General features: G+C 38.0%; 1 protein-coding gene across 6 annotated transcripts in view; it reads right to left on the reverse strand.

Annotated features, from left to right (window-relative positions):
* ANKRD44 (ankyrin repeat domain 44) overlaps positions 1–22,871 on the reverse strand; it is a 293,435-nt gene that overhangs the window by 77,064 nt on the left and 193,500 nt on the right. For 3 of the 6 annotated variants that reach the window (XM_081051008.1, XM_081051010.1, XM_081051007.1), the window contains exons 11-16: positions 15,849–15,931; positions 14,669–14,732; positions 12,593–12,661; positions 11,413–11,553; positions 9,684–9,764; positions 6,447–6,558 (exon numbers count right to left, since the gene is read on the reverse strand). In XM_081051008.1, coding sequence (XP_080907134.1) covers positions 6,447–6,558; positions 9,684–9,764; positions 11,413–11,553; positions 12,593–12,661; positions 14,669–14,732; positions 15,849–15,931 — 550 coding nt within the window. Of the gene's footprint in view, positions 1–6,446; positions 6,559–9,683; positions 9,765–11,412; positions 11,554–12,592; positions 12,662–14,668; positions 14,787–15,848; positions 15,932–22,871 lie in introns of all 6 variants that reach the window. The other 3 variants (XM_081051009.1, XM_081051006.1, XM_081051005.1) reach the window with 1 other exon arrangement.

The raw sequence follows: 22,871 nt of genomic DNA on the forward strand, positions 1-22,871 counted from the left end.
CCACTAGGCATCTTGGGTCTCCCCATTCTTCCAGGCAGCCATCTTGAGTAGGATCCAGGAGAACTCCAGGCCAGCTCTGGCCCTTAGCTTAATTTGGACATTGGGAAACATACACTGTTGACCTTTCATTGGTGCGGTGGAGTATTTCTCAAACACAGAACTTTAAAAATTTAACTTCTGATAAGCAAGCTCTAGATCGAGTCATTCAGTTTTCAGATTTATCACATGCCAGCCCACTCAGCCCCCTAAATTGTATGAGACACATATCAGCTATCCAAACAATCTCTTGAAACTTCCTCAGCTGGGCGTGGGATCAAGAGAAAGCTTCCTTCTCCTCTGCTCTGGGGGAGAGGAGTAGTGCTGGGATTCACAGTGGAGCTATGTCCAAAGAAACCTGCCCTCTGATATCCAACTTCCTACATAGGGTAGGTAAATGGATCATGGGTTAAAATATTAGTGTTTCACTTTGAAAAGTAGGGGCAATGGCTCCACTGTCCTGGCCTCTCTACTAAAGGTAAAACTGAAATTGTTTATTTTAATATATCCTATTAATGTTCCTTTCATCAGTTGCCAAATTCACTCATGGTAAAGCCAAAAATTTTCTTTTCTGCTGAATTGGAAAGAAATAGATTTAACATTGTTATAAAATATTGTCTATTCCATTGTCCTAAACATAGACTCACATCCAAATTCTGACTCAAAAGTTGTGGGCTTACATTTACATTCATAGCAGTGAGTAGCATCAGAATATCTGTGCCAACCCCTCCAATCCTTCCCTTAATGAAAGTTCCCCATAAGATTTTATGTTTCTCTTCAACTGAATTAAATAGAAGAAAAACAAGACCAGCACTGTTGAGGTTTCCACTGCACTTGGAAGTCTGCCTGCTGGGTGGTCACAGACACTCCCAAGTCCTCTTAGCAGTACCTCTGGGGACAGAAAAAAGCCATCAAAGACTTGTTTAGGGCTAGGGTTCAAGTTTGCTGGTTTTTCATCTTCTTGTCTGCAGATGACTGCTTAGTAGCTCTCTCTCTCTCTCTCTCTTTTTTTTTTTAACTCTTCTATACCCTGCTATCTTAACTTTGAGATGCTTAATTAGACATTGCCAATATAAGTACATCTTTTACGGAAATAGGTGGTAATGGTTTCTTAAATTCCTGTGATAAACACAAGAAACAACCCAAATACTGAGTAGTTTACCTGAAAGTAGCATAGTTTCAGGGTTCAGTGGCCTAAAATATAGTGGTCTAGAATGTTCATGCAAGGACATTTGTCACCCCCACATACTCTCACAGTTGAAGTTCAAGTTAGCTTCTAACAGGGTGAGAAGGTCTCAGGGAAGCAGCCAGATTCCAAGTGATTTGGCATGTCAAAATCTTGGAATGAATTTAATCAGAAGCCTAGAGTTTTCAAACAATCTCGCTAAATTTCTGTAGGCAATTTATGTAATTATATTGGCACATACATTTTTCCATTTCAATAACAAAACCACAAAGATCTTTTGTTCACAGGCACATCTTTAATATTATAAAAGAAAAATAATATGCTCATACAAACTCACAAATTCCAAATAGGGGCATGATTCTCTGTTCTCTTCAGAGTCAGTAAGAATGCCTTCCAGATAAAGGAAAAGGGAGGCATAAAGCTCTCCTTTGCCAACTCCCTTCCTCCACTCACACATAAGTTTTATTCAGACACAAGACGCTGTATTTGTCAAGTCTCCTCCATTCTGTTTTGGTATTTTGAGCCCAATTGAATATGACTGATCACAGCTCTCTGCATACATTTGTGGGCAGATTTTTGCTTGCACACACAGTACATATATTTGATTAAATCCAGCTGAGGACACTGGCCTAAGTAGACAGACTTGGCAGAATTCTGAACCTTGGCTATTCTATCAAGGCTAAGGGGTTCATATTACTTCCTAGAAGTTTTCTGCTCATGGAATGTATTTAATATAAGTTTATATAAGGGAAGTAGAATGAATACAACTACATTAATATCTGTTCATTTTGGATTATAGCAAAATAGACTGAACACAAAATACAGTTTATAAATTCTAGGCTTATGATCACAGATAAGGCTCAAAAACCATGAATGCCAAATAAACACACACCAAGTTAAATGTCAAGAGTCAAACAAAACATACATCAAAATTAATGATATGTATTTAATGATATGCATAATCACAGTATTTGCTCCACTAGATGGAAAGAGAAGCAAAAGACAAATTTTTACCAACCTCTCAAATCAGCTAGCTCTGATGGCCAACCATCTTCTTCAATCCTGCTCTACTTCCTAAGGGACAAAGGCCCTGGTCTGGTAGGAAAGGCCTGTGGGGGCCACAAATACGCATTTATTGTCTATATTCCTTTAGGCCAGAAACAGGCTAGGGAATGTGACATAAAGAAAGGTCTCCATGCATAATTCCTGTTCAAAGGCTCATATAAGCTATCAAGAGAGCCAGAAATATGTCTTTCATTGGTATTATTCTAGCACCTAGCATAGAGTCAGGACCAATTTGTTAAAAGGATGAGCCCTAGGAGGACTGGGTGTTTGTGTGGTGTGATGAGGGAGAAGACTGGCCTGGCAGTGGTGCATCTTATAAATGTACTACCTAGTGCATATTGCTTACTTGGTTTGCTATCCTAGAATCTCGTACCCAAAGAAATGGGAGTTTTAAAGAATATGAGGGTATTGTGGTCACAAAGAGAGAGAGAGAGAGAGGAAGAGAGAGAAATGAGAAAAGATACCCTTCAATATACCCACTTTTTGTATCAAGAACAAGCCTTACTCTCATCACAAGGAAAATAATATTTTTTCTGTTTTCTTTTTGTATCTATATGAAATAATGAATATTAACTAAACTTACTGTGGTAATCATTTCGCAATATATGTAAGTCAAGTTATTATGCTGTAAACCTTAAACTTACACAGTGCTGCATGTCAAGTATTTCTCAATAAAACTGAAAGGAAAAAAATAATTAAATGGCATAATGTACGCAACATTCCTGGCATGTGATGAATACACAGTAAATGCCATTGGGAGTGGTCCTACCCTCTCCCAAATCCATTCACAGTTGGGTGAGCAAGCAGTGGAGATAAGATACCTGCAATGGTTTGGCTTTGTGGTGTCACTCTGAGGGGAGGGTCCAGAATTGTGTTTTGTTTTGAATAGGATGGGGCAGGGTACAAGAATGTTTATAGCCTGCTCAGGATCTTTGCTTAGTTAAACTACACCTAAGAGGAATTTTAGGATGCATTTCAAAATGGAAATACACAGAACTTTACATCTAACTATAATAATTCAGGAAAATGAGAGAAGAATTTCTATCCCATCTCTGTTACAAATGACCCACTGAAGTTCTTTCCTGAAAACAAACAGGGGTGACCTTTTTTACCAATTTATATTGATAATCGGGTCATTTTCAGCTGACAGAGCAAATTAAGATCAATTAACACCCCCCCATCACCTGATTTTGAATGTGTTATAATTTCCTAGAATAATCATCTTTTTGTAAATTATACAGGGCAAGTGTTCATCTAATCAAAGGGGACTTGTGAAACCTTTTCATGGACAGAAAACCTTTTCATTGGATAACAGGCAATGGCCCTGAAATGGCTTTCCTGAAAAACTATAATAATATGCAATATGTTGTTTACATAAAAAGAAAGTATTACAGGATAATCCTTCTCAGAATTACTGTACTATAGGATTCAAGATAACTTATCAAAGTACTTTAAAACAGCACAAGTTATTGAGACGATCATAACAAACTGTAATAAAAGTTCATATGTCCAACTATGACATGGTTTTCCTAGAGAAAACCAACTAAAAACATCCTAGGTACCTTTTAGGATACAGGCTCATAAAGGGTAGTTACATCGGTAAGTCTTCACTCTGCCACTGATTATCACACACACACACACACACACACTTTGTGAGGAGCCTTTCTTATGTGAAATCTAAACAAAGTCTTATTTGCTGCTAGGACTAGATCAACTTCTAAGGCAGTGCTGCTATTAGAAGGCAGAAGTGATAGCGCTTTATATCTTAACCAATTCCCACCAAGCTTTTATTCTATGTTGAAAAGCCTTGGGAGTATGTGAACTTTAACCTGCACTGGAGGGCAGCATGGTGTGGTAAACATTGTAAGATCAGGAATCCTGATTTATGGTCTGGCTTCTGCCACTGACCAGAGGTATACTCATAACTTTGGAACAGTCAATGCCCCTGTTAATGCCCCCAGGGTTTTGGTTTGCCATCTATAAAATAAGGGATTGTCCCATTGCCACCTGTGATTCTATATCAAAATCCATCTTACAGAAGGCTATGAAATCACTGGCTTCTGGTGGTTTCAAAATATGTCCACAAATTCTTTGACACGTCTCTCTTTGAAAGGTGGCGTCTACTTCACCTCTCTGGATTCTGTGACTGCCACAAGGAATGGATGCAGCAGAAGTGACCCTCAAGGCTAGATCATTAAAAGTGATGTGATCTCTTTCTCTCACTTGCTCTCACTCTCCATTTCACTCTCTCCCAGGGAAGATGTCTTGGTGCCCTGAGCCACCATGTAAGATATCCAGCTACTCTGAAACCACCAAGCTATAGAAAACCAAATAAAGAAACCACATAGAGACAGACAGAGGTGCCCAAGGGATGTCAGCTGTTTGAATCCTCCAACCCAGGAGAGTGACATATGAATGAAGAAGGCTTTGAGGGCATGCCAGCCCCAGCCACTGCCTGACTATAATCTCTTATGATACATTGAACTAGAACTATTCATCTAAGCCACTTGTGAATTCCTGATCCACAGAAACACTGAGAGGTAATAAATCATTATTGGTGTTTTAAGCCACTAACTTTTTTTGTGATCTGTTATGCTGCCACAGTAACTAAAAGAACTATGGAATCAAAACTAGAGGGGAAAAAGTGCCCCTCCCTGAGGTCAAACAAGAAAATCTTTAGTATCCACAAGAACCACAAGAAAGAAGACAGCGAAGTCTTAAAGAATGATGAAGATAGGTACAATTTACTAATAAGTGCCACACAAAAAACAACACAAGAATAATCACCTTTTTATTTCCAAACTGGGTGACCTTGATGAATATTTTTCTCACATTCATAGTTAAAAGAAATATAGTAAAAATGACCCTAAGTGGAACCGTTGGAAACCAGCAGCAAAACCCAAAGTAAAGGAAAGAGCTGGGGCATCATTCAGTCATTTCTATGTAGGGGCTGACACCACTGGCTTTCTGCCTCATGCCTTTCTCAATAGATTATGCAGTTGTTCAAGTGTTTCCCCAAACACACCTCTGAATAACTCTGACAAGTAGGACTTCTCCTTTTAAAGGGATAAGGAAAAGAGTTGGAGTCCAGTCAGCAGAGGTGGCAACTATCATTGGACCAGAGACAGTGAGTTCGGGATACCCCATGTGTCCTGGAGAAGCTGAACCACAGACAATGCTCAGGGGATGGCAAATGGTGGCCAGCAGATAGGATTCAGCCATAAGCCCATTTTTCCTTCTAGCTCACCCAGAGTTTTCAAAACAGATATTTCACGTAAAATGTTTAGAATTCTAGTTTCTCTTGAAACACTGGAAATGCAGCAACACTAGGCATGCATTCCCACCTAGTTTCCATCAGCTGGAGCTGACTAGCTGTTTCTCCCTTTAGACAAAACATGTCCTCTCTATTTGTGACAATCCCCACCACTCCCTATTCTATACCTGGGCTCACTTCACTCGTTTACTTTACATTTGGTCCCCGTGGGCATTTGCGTTTATGTCTCTTGACCTATATACAAGAGGCGTTTCAGACACCGAACCCTAAGGTATTCCTGATCGCTACAGGTTTAAAATTTTTGGTGGTTTGGAAATTCCAGTAAATTCTGCTGTTGTGCCCTTACCAATTTCTTTCCATAAGCTACAAATGTGGGACCATGACAAATCCATATGCCTCACGATTATGTAAGTCAACTTACAACACTGTTATTTAATATTGGGGTGCTAAGTATGTCTCCAGAAATATATCCTGAGCTTATTCAATACATCCAAATTATCTTTAAAATACAAACTGTATCCTTACACAGATGTAACATTTCCAGAGCAAATTAATGTGGAAAACAGTTGTCGATCATGTCTATGATTAGGATAGACAGAAATGGAACAAAGAGATCTACACTTCATAAGTGAAACAATTTAATCACTTACTACAGAATATCTATCTACAAGGTGATTTCTAGTGGGGACTTAATTAGGCAGTGAGGGCATTCGCTGAGAGATTCAGACCAGCATTTTCAGGTTGAATGTGGCGGGGGGGAGAGAGAGAGAGAGAAGAGGAGAGGAGAGGAGAGGGGAAAGGGAGAAGGAGAGAGAGAGAGAGAGAGAGAGAGAGAGAGAGAGAGAGAGAGAGAGAGAGAGAGAGAAACAAAACAAAACTACTCACCAATTCCAGACACTGTCTGTGGCCATAGGCAGCAGCATAATGTATGCTATTGTAACCTTCCTTGTCCCGGATAGATGGATTTGCATCATTTTGAAGCAGAAACTCTAGACATCTGCAAGTATAAAGATGAGGTGTTGTTTAGAAAACATCTCTAGACCAACAGGGATAATTAATGTAAATTTTCTCCTCTTATGAATGTTCTACAAATGGAATGTTCTACTTAGTGAGTTTAAGCATTTCTTTAAAAACTCTACAGCAATGAGGTCTTATGTACTGGAAGGTGTGTGCGTGTATGCGTGTGCGTGTTTTCTGTAGCTTCCTTTATTTCAGCTTAAAATAGCCATTCCAGAATTCAGAAAAGGCTTTAGCAACAAGAGGGCAATTAAGTTTTTTTTTTTTTTCCCTTCTCATCTTAAGGTACAAAACTTCTCTGTTATCAAGATCACTAAATAATACATTTTAGAGCTCCATGTTCAAAAGATGAAGTCTCAACTGTAGTAGAGCCATGTTCAGGCCCTTGCAACTGGGTAAACCTCAGAGAGGGAGTTTTATTTTTAACCCTGCTATTGGAGACTCTAAGGTCAAAAGGTTGGAAAATGAAAATTCAAAAGAATAAGAAAACAACAACAAAAAAAGAACCCAAGAGGAGCCTCAACAACAAAAGGATTAAAGAAATGGGTAAACATTTTTAAAAATATAAAGGATTGATTCAGTAACCATATATGAAGAAAAAGGCTCAAATTGGCGCCATTAGGAATAGAGACTAAAAGAAATAATAAATAAAAAAATTTAAAAGCCTTTTCTGACAGAGTTGTAATTTTTCTGAAAAAGCTACAATCTTTGGAATAGGTTAGAGGAAGGCCTGTGGTTTCACCTTTCCTGAAGAGGCCCACACTCCAGGATACAAGTACCTAGAGGACGTAATGAGTTCTGTTCAGGGCTTATTGGAAATGGTACAATCCTGCTGGTGAAAGAGACAATAACTAGGCAGGAAACACTGCTCCATAATTTCAGCTTTATTTCTGTGACTGTGGGACAAACACTTCCTTCAAAAGACCAAGAGGATTCAATTTCATACTCAAATCAAATCTGTAAAATTCTAAGTATAAGCCTATACTTTAACATCTTCCAATGGAAAATTTCTATAGTTTACACACACACACAAAAACCTTAAAATGACATTTACCTATCTTTTGGCAAAAGACAAAAGGAGTAAATAAATCACACACAGACACAACTTAAAATGATCATTTAATTTCTAGAAAAATTGATGACAGCCAAATTTTTTAAACCAAATACCTACGTCACATGATTTATCCATAAAATACTCCACAGTAAATCAAACTATTACTGGAGTCATTATATCTGTTCTTAGTGATTTGTGACTTATGTAGAAGTCCTTTTTTATTTTGATAATTAAATGCCCACGGACAGGAACCTGGGTGTGATTCATTTTAAACTGAATTTGGCTCTTTAAATAAAACCATTCAATAGAAATAGCATTCTAGTGGACACACAATTTCCAGCTTCTGAAAGGATTACATTCGAAAATCAGTTGACAAATTTAATATGTAATTTGGAAAAGATTTGGAATTGTTCCCAATGAGTTATTTAATCCAGAAAAATGTCTGAATTATACTACCAACAGTGCTATTAGAAAGAATAAAAGTGGTATATAATTTAAATATTTTCCACACTGGTTTTTTTTTTTTAAATTAAATTTATTGGGGTGACCGTGGTTAGTAAAATTACATAGGTTTCAAGTGAAGTAAATCAGACAGAAAATGTTGAGCACCATATGACTTCACTCATAGGTGGGATATTAAACTGAAAGCCACATTGTTTTTTAAGGGAAAACAGATATCAAATTTTAACCAGGAATGCTTATCTTTTTTCCCTGCCAGGAACCTGACTAGCAATTTTGGCACCTATGCTACAAAATTGAGAGATGCACATTAGGTCAGGGGTGTATTTGGACAAGGGGAGTAGCCTCTCTGCATACAAGAGCTCTCAGCAGGCTGGTCCCTGACTTTCCTTGCTTTTCCTGCCCTTTCCCTCTCCATCTGCGGTAAGAGGGCTGCTTAGGCCCAGGGCAAGCTTGCATTTCACTGGAGAAGAGAGCATTTGTTGAGGAGGCTTAAAATTCTAGTCTTTAATACTGTTATTTTAATTTTGGAATATTAGGGCAAAACTTCGGTCATTCTGCTTTATTCCCAGCGGTGTTTCCTGTCCCCACCTCAGGAACAGTTGAACTAATGTCCCACAACCCGCACTGGAGCCACACTCTCTAACTTTATCCTTCTAATGTCTATATACATTTCTAGCTTCTAACTATATGCCATGATTTGGATATGGGAGGAGAGCCCAGTGGGCGGTAGGAAGACCCTAGAGTGGACACAAGCATTCAAGTCACAGGGAAATTGGTTCCTCTGACAAGTGGAGAAAAGAATAAACAAGTTAAGGACTGTATAAGCGCAGACTATTAGAGCACTATATCCACTGGGTCCCCAGGGGCAGGACACCAAGTGTGGGCACCATTCATTCACTTGTTCACTTATTCAATACTTATTGAACACCAACTATGTGCCGGTCACTGCACTGGCCAGCACTGCAGGCAGGACTCTCCGAGGATGAAGTGTGAGAACTCCCTGTGTATCCACACCATGGGTGATGGCAGTCACTCTAACCCCTCAGCGTCTGTCAGAAGAAGCCAGAGAGAGAGGCAGGTGGGCTGAGGGGGGACTGGAGCAGCTGTTTACAGAGAACAGGAGGCTGTTTGTAAGTTGAGATGTGTGTGTGTTGGGGACAAAGGGGCGAGTGCAAGTGGTGTATTTCACACTGAAATCCCAAAACAGTTATTTATAGAGTCTGCTAAATAGTTATCCCCAGCTCATCAAAGGGGAGCCTAGGGCCCTGAGAGGAGTTCTAATATGTCACTTGGGCACATGATACATGACAGAGTCAGAAATGATATTTAAGACACCTGGTCCCCCAAACTGCTGACCACTCATGGTCATGTCAAACCTTACAATTTTAGAAAGAGTTCCCTGTGTGAAAATAGCATAACTGAAGGATGTAATAAAAGAGCAGGTTCTTCTTCCTTAAAGACAAGCCCACATCACTTTCTCAGGATCTCAAGTAAAACTCCAAATAGTAAGGCTGGCTCACGTGGCAATCCAGAGAAGCAGATAAAGCATCAGTAATTGCACCTTGTGCTTAAGCTGAGAGGTAACTTACAATGCAGCTTCCTTTTCCTTCAGTTCTCTGGCTCTTTCAAGTTCTTCTGAATTCTCATGCGCATTTCCTAAGGTAGTCTTACTTCTCAGCATAAGGAAAAGGGAAATAAAAAATTACAATTAATTTTTTTAATAGCCAAGTTGCTAACAATTTTTGGCGCCATGTAAATCTCAATGATTTTCCCCCAAACCCAAAAGAAATAAGCACTAGTGAGTTTTCATTGAGGATAGACTCTCTAATGCGATCCAGTAAATCTGTTCTCTCCCAAGCAATCCAATCAAGAATGCGACTTTCCTAAAGGTCCCACCCAAGTGTCAGTTACTTAAGACAACAATCAAGTTTTCCACACTTCCATAAATATTCTAAACTCCCCAAGTAAAAAGGAGGTGATTTAGCTTAAACTCTGACTCCTACCACATTCTCTGCTGCCTCCTTGCCAGTTCAGCATCTCACATCCCTAGGAATGGGGTGCTAGTCACTCCTTATCTGCCAGAACAACTGTTCATCATCCAGGATTCCTTTTCCAGCTTTTAACAGATGAAGTACACTTGTTACCCTAGCCTATTCCAAGTAAATAGCATACAGCCCGGCACAGAGTAGATACTCAATAAATGTTTGTTGAATTAATAACCTGCATGGCTATGGAATCCTGAGTGCTACATCTGACTTTCAATATTATACAAATATGAAGGGGAAAACAAGCAGTATTTTCCAAACTATGGAAATATGGATCGCAATCCGTCACTAAATTGTAAGGTCAATTTCATGGGTTGCCATCCATAGTTTGGTGTTGTTTTTTTTTGAAATACAAGTGAAAGAGAAAGTATCAGACTGCATTACACATAGTAAAAGTAAATACGGTTTTATGAAATGTTTGTTTCCATTTTACATATAAATAAATAACACATACATATGTAATTGTATGTACTGGGTCATGACCTAAAAACTGGGCTTCTTACTGTGAGTCACTGTTTGAAAGCCACTGCTCTACAAGAAAAGGAATTAAAACTGACCCAGAATCAATTCCACAGCACAAGGCGGCCAATAACTCAAGAGTGCTCCCGACAGGGTCACTGAAAAGTTCCTATGAAGGAGGGCCTGGTCCTTATATCTTTAACTATAATCTCATAAACTGTGAGCACCTCTCCCACTTTCCCTGCCCTACACTGGTTCGCTTGCTTCTGCTTTCCATTCCTAGCTACCCAGAATCCCAACAAGTCCAGGGCAACCAACTTCCTGTCCTCCAGCTCCTGAAAGAGCATTCTCACACAGGTTTGGCACAATAGTGCCTATTTTATACATTCTGACATCGCATTTGAAGGTTACTGGGATCATGCAAACCTAGATGTATATTTTCAACACATGACACATTAGCAAATGTCAGTTTTACAGCAAATGAAGCATTTAAGTGGTGATAATTAAAACTGCAGCATATGACAAAATAAATTACAACAGATTTTAAATGAACTAAAAACCTGCTCTTGACAGCTCCACTTGGCATTCAACCCCAAAACAGAGAAGTAATTGTGCAGTGACATGTAATGATCACACAGAAAGAAAGCAGAATGGGAACACTGAGGTTAGAGATGAAGCAATTCTAATTCCTTTGGGTCTCAGTGAGAGAGATTCTTCTGTCACAGTTTCTGTGAGGCAGAATGAACTAAACTTAGCAAACCCTCCCCCTCCATGGCCCTACTCCCAGAAGAAACAGAAAAAAGGCTGTTTTTACTTTCTATCCATGTCTGATGCAGCAGCATAGTGCAACGCTGTCCGTCCCCAGTCGTCTGTTTCATTAACGTTGGCCCCTGTGGTCACTAATGTCTCAATACAGTGGAAATGACAATTTGCAGCTGCATAGTGCAAAGGGGTCCTGGAAAACAAACGGCAATTTATTACTTCACTCAGTCTGAAAAACAGACACATCATCAGCACGAGCACTGACAGCAGAATTCCTATGGGTGTGGAAAGCTCTTCATCTCTCAGTGTGGAAGTGAAGGGAGACGCCTTCCTTTGACTGTGTAAATTGGAACTGAGGCTACAAAAACAGTGGCTTCAGACAAGGCCATCCACCCATAGAGCTATCCTTTCTTTCCATTCCTCGTGCCTATCCTGGTTCAGGTCTACATTCTGCTCATTTGGACTATTGCAATACCATCCCGACCAGCCTCCTTAGCTCAAATCAAACTTCCACTGAATTTCTAGTTATGATGCATGAAGAAATAGGTTTTCTAAGATCCACCCACATATGACAATCCTGTCCGAAAACTTTTGGTCTTCCCCACTGAACAAAGCCTTGATTCCTTAGTCTGGAATTGAAGACCTTCCCAAGCTTGGTCCCAATCTACTTTTAGGGAGTACCGTTCTCTCTCCCAGATGAGCCCATTATTGAATCCAATTTAAATGACCTGAGGTTTTCCCTATTATGTTTACACTTCCCTCTATCTTTGCCCATGTGTTTTCTTCCCTGGAATGTCCTTTCCTAAATCACTTCCACACATCAAAACCCGACTCATCCTTCAAGCCCAGTTCTTTCTTTCTTTTGTCTGAGATTGTTTAGCTCTTATCTGAGCCTCTCTTGAGCTCCCATCATATACTCCCTTCATGTTTGTTATTGGTGTTGTCTCACCTTCTCCACTGAACAATAAGCTCTTTGAGGGTAGGGATGTAGGTTAATGGAAAGAACAATGACCAAGGAATCAGAAGCCCTGGGCTTCGGTCTGGGAGAGATGCTTTTCTTGGGCCTTGTGCCTGCTTTACTGGCATTTCAATACAAGAAGGGATGCCCTGAAGATGGAATCTCCCCAGTTAGCTTCCCTGTTTACCATTTCAACATAACAGGACTTCCAGATGGACTACTCCTGATCCTTTTATTTAGGCACTTGAAACAGAATTAATTCCCTGTTACATACCTCCCACACTTGTCCTTTTTATGGAAATCTGCTCCACTGCTCTGCAAGAGCTTTATACATTCCACATTACTAGAAAGACAGGGAAAACATCATTAAGATAGTAGAGGTTAACTGCTGGACTATCTTCAGAATGAGCTGTTTTCTGTAGAGTGCAGGCGGAGATGAAATGATCGCTACAGCTTTAAATTCTGCTAACACAAAAATAACCTGACCATATTAGACTAATGCCATATTAAGGATCCAAAGTCCTAAAATTCTTTTCTCAAAGCTAGTAAATCAATACTTTAAAGAACTCGATGAAACATTCTCAATTCTATGACTAAGGAATTTAATGACTATTACATGATTAAACCTTTCAGTGATGGTTTTCATTGTTTATCTTAAAATTCTCTTTGAAAACTATCAAGAGTTAATGAAACAACCCTTTAAACCTATAATAATTTCTTGTCACCTTTAAACAATGAGCCAGAGTGGATGAGCATTACATTTTATCACAGCAGAGTGAATTCATCATGATGACCATTTTCAACCCAGACTCTCCTTAATGAAAAATGAAACAGCTGCATTGCCCTGTCTTTATTGTCTAGGTAAGTGAATGTGCAGAACCAAGGCCGAAAATGTTGTAATAGAGTATAGTGATCTTCCAAAGCTTCTTTGTCATTCACAGAAGCAATAAATCACATTTAGTAGAGAGAAAAGGACCTACTGAAGTGAATTTTCCTATTGAACAGCATGTAGCTAAGTATTAATTCTAACAGGAGTGTCAGACATGAATCTAGAATGGTGTGTTGTCACCTTCTGTACAGGTCTGATATTTTTTTAAATGTGGGCATAAAATAAGACAATCATCCATCCTTGTTTTAAACTTGGGATGCTAAGAAGTAGCTTAGGATTTACTGTTTTATTATCTTTTAAATAATAAAAATGATCTCATTAATGATAAACCTGAGCCGGGCTATTCCCACCCAATATCCACACTTCATAGCCACCTTTCTCAGAGAAATAGGTGTTTCAGTCATAAAACAAGAACTTTCTGAGACCATTATGCATTGGTGTAGATTGCAAGTTGATATAAAGCACCTGTCCTTACTGAATGAGGCCAAAGGATCAAAGGCAGAGATAGATCTGTTGTGTAGCTCATGAAACTCACATGATTTGGGGGAATGAGGTGGGGAGAAGGAGATTCTTTTAAAAAAAAATAGTACAAAATTATGAATATAAAACTAGATATAAGATCGCAGAAGGGAACCACGCAAGTAAGGAGCATTAAAGCTTCACACTCAATCCACCTCTGATAAATAGGTAATGCCTTTAATAATATACAGATAAGTGGAGAAATGTTGTTGTTCCTTAAGGACTAGGAAATTGATTAAGAACCAACACCTTACCAAAACAAGGTCATTTGAGAGATGATTTGTCAATGTGTCGTCATACATCAACAATATATCAATCAGAGCCTTAATCTAACCACTGATACGAAAAGGTAGCTGATGAAAAATTCTCTTTACAACTTAAAAAAAAAAGGCAAGGATTAAATCACTTCTTTCCTATTCTTTTGGTTTTCTCAACCATTGTTCACATTTAATCATTATAACGACTTAAAAATCAATTTTGAAATAAGGATGAAAAATGTTTGAAAATGAACACGAATTAACTCAATCTTGAATTCCCTTGATCATCACCCACCTACCAGCAACCGAAAGGAAAATCTTAGGGACAAATCTCAAATTATTTTCTTTCAGTACAGGGAGTACCAAGTAGATGCATATTCTATAGGCTGAAAATCTACAATTTAAAAAAAAAAAAATAGAAAGAAAAGGAAGTAAAGGGAGAGAGATGAAAACAAATGAAAAAATATTTTCTACATGAGATGGGCTAAAATTTTTCTTTGGAAAAACAAAAATGCAAATAAGTAAACTGGAAATGGAACAGTGATACTTGGTTTTGGTAGAAATGATTTTTGCCCATTTTACTAGGGAAACTGACTGATTCACAGACAACTTAAGTCAAGTAAGTCAATTAAAATGAATTAGTAATTAAGTCATACAATAACAACTAAAATTGCTAACTACTCACCCTCCTGCAGCAGCAGCATGAAGGCACGTTCTTCCAAATTTATCTGGGGTGTCTATGTCAAAGCCTGCAGACAGCACGTGCTCATTACTAAACAAGGATACTATGCTATACTTTTGTCCTAGTTAAACCACAAGAAACATTGCAGAGACAGAAAAATCAGTTAGTAGAAAAACCAGGACGCAAGCAATTGTAGTCAGAAAGAGGTTGTCATGGAAACGAATGGCAACTGCTCAAGCTTGGCAATTTTATAGGAAGAACCGTGAAGTCAAGAAGAATTTATTTTCACATTCAGTTCTGAGTGAACCACAGCCCCCGTATTTCAATCCCAGGATGGAAATTTATGAAACCAATTTGAGGTAAGTAGGGCAATAGATAGGCAGACAGAACACATGGAGAAAACATGGAAGGCAAAGGAGTAATCTTAACATGCTGGAATAGATATTTTCTTAAGTGTATGATGAGCTTTCAGTTGGTTTAAGATTTGGGAAACATGCTTTCATGCAGGGATTATTTTTACACATGCCAAAAGCAGTGAAAGCAGAATCAACCATAGGTAAAGTACTTAAAGGAAAAAAATGCCTCTGGAATATCTGTTGAATTAATTAATAAACAATCTTTGCTTTGCAAATCTTTATCACCTTTGAAAGCCAGGAACATGGAGGTTGGCAGAAGCAGTGATAAGAAACATTAGCAAAGCTCCAAACCAGGAGGAATTTCTTTGTTCCAAATAGGCCCACATTAAAAAAATAAAAATTAAACCTAGTTGGCGGGGGATCAACCATAGTGATTTTTCAGAGCCCACAGAGTTGGAAAGTAACACAATTTTTTTCTACAGTCAAAATGTGGGGGATCTGGCCTTTTTCCTTCGCGGAAAAATATTAAATGTTAAGCCACCATTTTAAGTCTTAAAGATGTGTTGTTGGATTATGACAAACTTTTTATAAGCTATGGCCATCCCTGTTTGTCTCTCAGTCAGGATCACCCATGCTTTAACTTGAAAAACAGACAAGACTCTCATTCAGGGGCAGGAATACTGACATTCCGACACTTCCAACACCAAGGACTGCTGGGAGCTGTCTCCAGAGCAGATAATGATTGACGTGAAACACAGCCAGCCTCTCACTCAGAGCAGACACTTGAAGACACATTAAACCTCATCTGTGGGAATGAAGTTACTTACCTGATGATAACAACTTTCTGCAGCAGTCAGAGTGAGCATTTAGGGCAGCTAAATGTAAGGGGAACATACTATGGATTCCACACCTGAGGAGGAAAAACAGAGCAGCTCATGGTAACAGATCTCAAGATACATGCAGAAGGACAAGTACCAGTTCTCGGATGGAAATTAAATCCATGACATCTCACTCAGGGACTCTTGAATGAAATAATTTTGTAATTCTTCAACTCGAGAAATACTGATGCAATCATTCTCTACCTTCAAATAATCAAGTATTGGACCTAAATCAGAATGAAAAGCCCATAGAAATAGGGATATATATTTTTAAGAAAATGTTTCACATCAACATTATGTGACACTTTACATTTAAAATTAATTTCCCTCCCCTTTCTCTTGCAGGTTATCAATTTGTTGTCTCTGTTCATTTGTTCATTCACTCATCTATTGCACTTTGTAAGTATCAGACACTATACGAAGAGCTGCGGATAACAAGATACTCTAAACTTCGAAAAGCAACCTGTTTTATCCCTTGAATTAATAAATACTTACTGTTGACCAATTATGTGCCAAGCACTTTGCTAAGAGTTAATAATGGCTGTGTTATTGCAAATAAAATTTTAGATGAGAATAAAAACTGTTTACCTTTTGCAAGTACAACTTCACCTTTCTAATAGACTTTTATGTTGCACATTAACCCACATCAGGATACCAGCAACATAAACACAGTTGAAAGTAATAAACATTATCTTGCATACATTTCATAAATCTAGCATAAGGGAACCTAACAATATTACAGAAAGAAGCTAGAAAAGGACTTTTTTGACCAATCTCCCACCACAACACAGTCCCCAGGATGATCTCTTAAGGGAAAGGCAGCCTTTTGATGGCAGCGCCTTCAGAATTAAATTCTCGTCCTCTTGCCCATCACCTCTCCTCGAATAAGGACCCAAAGCCGGGTGCTGAATTGTAGTTCTTAACAAACAGCACCACCAGGCGATTCCGGTGTATTTATAAGCATTTATAATGTTAGTGATCATTTCTCATAATATCTCATTATATTCATATATTTCAGATTCTGTAAATCCTCTGCACAACACAAGCAAGTACGTCTATTTACACCTACAGCTTTAATTATCCAAGATTCTTCTCCAGCAAAAATGTGGCCCATTTTCAAATTCTAGTCTTCGTTTAAAAAAAAAACAACACATATGATTTGAATTTGTTAAGTTTTGGATACGTGAATTTTATTTGCTATCTCAAAAGTTATTATGATGTGTGCGGACTAGGTGAAAGTATATACATATTCACAGATATTTCATGGTATTCAGTGTTCTGTAAGATGAGTCTGCCAGCAATTAACCACCTCTCTCTCCACAAAAACTTCTTTCTATTTACTAGTGTTTTTGTTCAGTCTTCTCTCTGTTCATTTTCCTTTCCCTATATGGAGATTTCCAACTCAGTGTACATAATAGCCCGCATCCATCAAGAGATGCAATTTCCCCGTCTTCAGGGCAGTGTCACGCAGAGGAGAACTGCTTCTAATTGCCTCTCTCATCATTTACACACAAAAAAATTCTGAAAAGCAATTGCATCAGTGACAACCTTGACGCTCATGAAAAGGAGGAGGAAGTTGGAGGATGGGAGAAAAGCTTTTCTATTTATGCTACTATGTATTTATATTGCCTCTCTTGATGCCAGTGAAACATACTCATTTTTATAATGTATAACATGAAAAAAAAATAAAAAAAAAATAAAATAAAATGTATAACATGGTTTAAAAGTTCTCACTCAATGGAACTTGAAGGTAATGAGCTTTTATCCAACCATTTTATTTATTTGGGGCAGTTAAGGCAAAAATATATGATTAAATATCTCTGGACATTTGCAACATGAAAATGGATAGAGTATTTTCTAGGATGTTTTTAAGTTCCTAAAAGAACATGCCTGAAGTCAAGGACTGGATTACTGAAGATTCCTTAGAGCTTTCTTCATTCTTTATTTATATATATATATATATATATATATATATATATATATATATACACACATATACATATACATATATATTATATATATACACATATATACTATATATATACATATATACACACACATATATACACACATATATATACATATATACATGTGTATATATACACATAATATACACATATATATGTATATACATAATATAATATAATATAAAATGTTAAAAAATATATTTTTAATATATTTATATTTTTATATATATATTAAAAATTATAATTTTTAAAAATATTTTTTTAACATTTTATTATATATTATATACATATTTATACATGCATACATATACACACATGTGTATATATACACTATATATAATATGTATCTTATTTATATACATACATATATGTATATATACATACACTATATATAATATGTATCATATTTTATAAAGATGCATGAAAATATTTATAGAAAATAATACAAGCAAATTAATTCAAGAAAAATCACATTAAACTCTATAAGAAACCAATTATGAAACCTTAAAAAAGTATAAGGGATAGTATGACAGCAACAGTATTATAACATATTCCATAAATTTCATTATCAGTACTTCTCTAATCAACCTTACTACTTAACACCATTGTCTTTAGATAATTCATCACACTCTACGTTAGCTAATTATGTAATTTTTGTTGTTGTTACTTATAAACCTGAAGATAAGGGAAGTAAATCTACTCTAAAAGATCTAGCAAAAATTCTGTTGATGTATATTTCATAGTTAATAAACAGTCACTACCTTCAGCGTACGTTATGAAAACATATTAATTTAGACTCAAGTAATATTGGCATTTGAACTTGAATATGCTTCTATGGTTCGAATAGGTAAACAAAACATCAGGTCAAGATTGGAAATAAAAGTAGAATTCAGAATCTCTTAATCACTTCAGAAATGATTCATACATTTCAAAATAAAATTACTCCTTTATTGTTTTAAAATAAGATCACCTATAAAAGAAGGATCATAAAACCTTTAGCAGGAAAATTAGGGTTTGGCTGTCTTTGTCAAATAAGAATCATCACTCTTACATCATCAGGTATACATTAAGGAAGATGAAGAAATAAAGATGTCAGCTAACACTAAACTTAACAATGCATAAATTACAGGAAAGAGGAGACCAATTCCAGTTAAATTGCTACATTTATTTGACCAGACATAAAATTAATGGAACACATTTGTATTAGCCATTTCTAATTTAGCTGTTAGCTGGCATCTTCCATCCAGTTACTTCAAAATAGATGAGGTCAGAATAAATTGTAGACAGCTATCAGAGGTGAGGAAAGGGCTTTTGCACCATTAGAATATCAGTTCTTTTAAGCCTTCCCCTTGGCACCAGAGAGACGTGGCTGTCCCTTCTCACATCCAGCCTTTTCTAGAGCGTTCCCTTAGACAATATGGTAAAGAACACTGTGGTTAAGGTGATGGGATCAGAAACTTCAAGGTTGAATTCTAGTTTTGTTACTGGCTAGCTATTTGACCTTCGGCAAGTACATAATGGTTCTCTTATCCAGAAAATAAAGATAACAACACTGTTGATCTTATAGAGTAATTGTAAAAATTATTTGAGAAAATGCACACGAAGTGCTAAATAGAGGGTCTGGCCTTTGGTAAGCCTTTACTACACATGTTAATATTAATATTATAATTGTCTTTTGTAATTATTACTAGCTTAGTTGGGTAATCAGCAGTCATTTTTGAAGTTATAATCATGTTGTGCCTCCTAAAAATCAGGCACGATTCCTAAAAAGCTAAGAATAAATTATGATCAGCTAGCATTTCTGTTACCTTTCTACATTTCAAAATCCTTTACTATAATTATCACACAACTCTCTGAAGGAAGGTGGGTGTCATGCAGAGTGTCATGCGGGGGTCTCTGGTCCCGCTCCCCACATGAGAACGCAGGACATGGTGAGGCCAAAAAGGAACACCCATGGAGCCACAGATGGGGGAGTCATACCACTATATTCTTGCTGGCGGCATCCGCCTCTCGCAATCCGCGCTTGCTAGCTCAACCACCATCTTCTTGCTAGCCCCCATTTGCTGCTAGTGTAACCACGGCAGTTATATTACTGGCCAATGGCTCACTGGTTACAGCTGACGGTCAACTAGCACAGCTGATGGCCATCCAATCACAGTTGATGGCCATTTACTACCCGAGTGAGCGCCTTTTCACGTGAGGCCAAGAGCCTGGAAAATGGACTCCTGGCTCTATCCCCACAGTGGGATTGGTTAATTTTTTTTCCCACCGAGTGTGTGAAACAAAAATGTTTGATAATTTTTGATCATCAAATGATTTTATGATTCTTAGCTCGACTGTTCAACCCAAATCAAATCAATTTCTTACTACTTTTATCTATGTCATTCCAAGTCTTTATCATGTGCCCCTGAATTACAGCATTTGAATATAACTGATAACAGTGATGCCTGGTCCTTGATGTTTGCAACCTACAGACATGTTTGTGGTTCTTTTTGAATCAAGTCCTAATGAACCACTGTTACTGAAGGGAGAATTCTTATTCCCAGGTATGATGTGACAAAAGAAAGTAGATGTGGCTCTTTGAAGCTGGAACAATGTTTCCCTCCTCAGTGTCCTCAGGACACAGCACAGCCAACGGAAGGAAAGGCTACTTGAACAACAATGTTATTTCTAAGGCACTTTTGTCAAATTGCTTGTGTTTGCAAAAACTAAAGGCAAAATAATTATGAGGAAATAAACTTTGTACTTATTGAGTTAAAAGTGTTTTTGGAAATTTTCAGTAAGGATTGGGCCCAGTTTATCTTTATCCCTCAAACAGATTCAAACCGAAAAGAAAAAAGAAATTCATGGTTGCTTGGCCAAGATTCCCCCAAGAACCGGGAGTTGAAAGAAAAGTACCACTGAAAATACTAACACATCACAGGTGAACTTGGTCTGTGCCTAGATATTTTCCTTCTGCTTAATGAACACTGGCTTTGGGTACCCGTGATCTGGCTGGGAACTCCGGAATCTGGTTAAGAGACTCCTGAGTCCTCACACAGAGCTATTTCCACATAATGAGCCGCTTCCTTCAACGTGCAACATCCCAGTCAATAAGGTCCTTAGGCTTCAAGCAGATTCCTTTCTCTTCTGAAAGGAGACACCTACTGCTCTGACTATTTGTCATCATGCTGCTTCTCCTCTGTCCACTTCCAGCCTTGTCGTAAACACGAGCCCTCATCTTTTCTTCCCTGGACTTTCGCAAGAGGCTGCCAATGGTTTTTAGTCTGGACCACCTCCAATACGTCTGGCCTGCTATCAGAGCAATCTTTCACACGAATGGGATCAGTAGACTTACCCTAAACCCATGCACAATTTTTTAACAGCTTCCGAATGCCTCAGGATAGAATCCAATTCCTCAGCAGGGCACGCCAGGTCCTTCAAGATGTGACTCTTCCCGCCCTTCCACCTCATTTCCTGCCACTCCCCCAAACACATCAGATAATCCAGCCTTAGGAATTTGCTTTCAACACATTCACATGTTGTGCTTTGTATATACTGTTCCCCCTTCCTGCAATGTCCTTCCTCACTTCCCCCTCTAGCTTTTAACTTCAGACAGTCTGTCCACCTGGCACACTCCAATCCATCCTTCCTTTTGCTGAAATGTCACCACTTTTGCAGAACCCAGAGAGTCAGTGTTACTCTGACTGGTCCCACAGCCTGGTCCAAACCTTCACCGTAACAAACCTCACAAAACTGCAATCATTTACTCTTGGTCTACTCTCTACCACTAGACTGGGAGCCCACAAGATCATTGAAACCTACCACACTTTCCTGGACCATTTATATTTTGGCTCATTCTCAAGCAAGATTTTTCAATTCTATTGCACAAAATTGACAAATAAAATAACATTTCTAATTTACACTGGCCCTCATATTGTTGTTCTCCTGAAAATTTAGTTATTGTTACCCACAGTCTCTGGGATCAAGGCTAAACTCTTTATTCAGGCATCTAAGGCCCTTGTTAATTTGATTCTACTACATATTACTAAGTAATAAAATACTAATTAATATTTATTGATAGCTTACTATGTGCTATAGTAAGTTATTGTTCCAAGAGCTTTTTAACATGGATTATCTTATTTAATAACCTTAACAGATATATTTATATAACTCATACTCATACAGATCTTAACCTATACCAGATAGCTTTACTAGTAATTAAGTCCTTTAATCCTCATAACGAACCTATGGATAAGTACTATTATTACTCTCATTTTTCAAGTGAAGAAATCAACAGCCCAGAGAGATTGATCAATGGGCTCAAGGTCACACAACTCACGAGTAAGGTGGCTTGGACTGGAGCCCACGTAGTGCTCATGAAAATCTGGGCTGCCAACCTGCGACCCAATACTGCCTCTGGGCAGAGCATGGTACCGTCACACTCCCTCCGCTCTGTCAGGCTAAGCTCTTCCCAGGATTGTACTCTCTTCATCTTTTGTTCCTGCTTTCCTCCCTGCCTGGGATGTCTGCCACCTTCTGCTCTACTCAAATAATTCTCATACTCCAAAGCCTACCTAAAACTCACCTTCTCCTTGAAGGCTTTTCTGAAAACTTGGGTCCCCTTTGACCTATCTCCTTCCTGTCTACAGTCTATGGCATATATTGTCTACACCAAACATTTTGCTACCTAAGTCCTGTTTCATTTAGGACTTTATTTATCCTTTCTGGCATGGCTCTTTGTGATAAGCAGGCCTTGGGCTGCCAATACATTTATGACCTTCTTGAAGGCACCAACCAAGTAACTTACTTCTGAAATTTCCCATAGCACCCAGCATTGTGACAGACTGGTACAAATGCTTTACATATTCTTGTTGAACTGAAGGGTAAAATGAATTCAGGTCCTCTTTCCCTATGTAGCATATTTACTCAATTGTATCCTATAATTATATGATTAAAATGAAGCAAGCACCCAGAAAATATTCTGAATTTGCTCACTTATGTTTTATTTTTCCTGCTTTACTAA

This window comes from Rhinolophus hipposideros (genome assembly GCF_964194185.1).
Source record: "Rhinolophus hipposideros genome assembly, chromosome: 6".
Taxonomy (NCBI): Eukaryota; Metazoa; Chordata; class Mammalia; order Chiroptera; family Rhinolophidae; genus Rhinolophus; species Rhinolophus hipposideros.